This window comes from Aplysia californica, unplaced genomic scaffold (genome assembly GCF_000002075.1).
Source record: "Aplysia californica isolate F4 #8 unplaced genomic scaffold, AplCal3.0 scaffold01022, whole genome shotgun sequence".
In the NCBI taxonomy this organism is placed as follows: Eukaryota; Metazoa; Mollusca; class Gastropoda; order Aplysiida; family Aplysiidae; genus Aplysia; species Aplysia californica.
In genome coordinates, this window is record NW_004798292.1 from 204,250 (window position 1) to 204,933 (window position 684).

At 41.8% G+C, this 684-nt stretch overlaps 1 protein-coding gene across 1 annotated transcript in view; it reads left to right on the forward strand.

The window, feature by feature from the left end:
- LOC101858141 overlaps positions 1-426 on the forward strand; it is a gene marked incomplete at its 3' end in the record, with an annotated part of 55,210 nt that extends 54,784 nt beyond the window's left edge. Inside the window, 1 exon segment of the mRNA XM_013089708.1 lies at positions 294-426. Coding sequence (XP_012945162.1) covers positions 294-426 — 133 coding nt within the window.
- Between the last annotated feature and the right edge of the window lie 258 nt (positions 427-684).

The following is a 684-nucleotide window of genomic DNA, read 5'->3' on the forward strand; positions in this document are numbered from 1 at the left end:
CAAGAAGAAGAAGAAGAAGAAGAAGAAGAAGAAGAAGAAGAAGAAGAAGAAGAAGAAGAAGAAGAAGAAGAAGAAGAAGAAGAAGAAGAAGAAGAAGAACAAGAAGAACAAGAAGAACAAGAAGAACAAGAAGAAGAAGAAGAAGAAGAAGAAGATTCTCCTTGTGTTCCTGCCGTTGCCAGGACAGGCAACGTCAAGTGTTCTGCCCTATTGCAGGTTCCGTCTCTGAAGTAAAATAACCTAAGTATAGTGCTGACAAGGGCGTAGAATCCGTACAATTTCCCTTCCACTAGGCACCTACCTCTTCGACTACCAGGCTCACTACGCTCGTAACATCACAGACAAAGAGGACATGTTTCTGGAAGACAAGTCGGAGGAAGGCTGTGCAGCTGCCTGTTCACAGGGAACGCGTTTTCTCTGCAGAACGTGGGTGGCCCCAGCGGGGAACTTTGTCTGTTTGTTTGTCTGTCTGTTTGTCTGTTTGTGTGTTTATTTGTTTGTTTGTTGGTTGGTTGGTTGGTTGGTTGGTTTGTTGGTTGGTTTGTTTGTTTGTTTTGTTTTTTTTGTTTGTTTGGTTGGTTGGTTGTTTGGGGAAGGGGTGTTTTTGTGAGAGTTTTCCGGTACTTGCAAGATAACAGGGTCATGTAAGTGCCAAATGAAAATTTATTTTTAACAAATTATTTT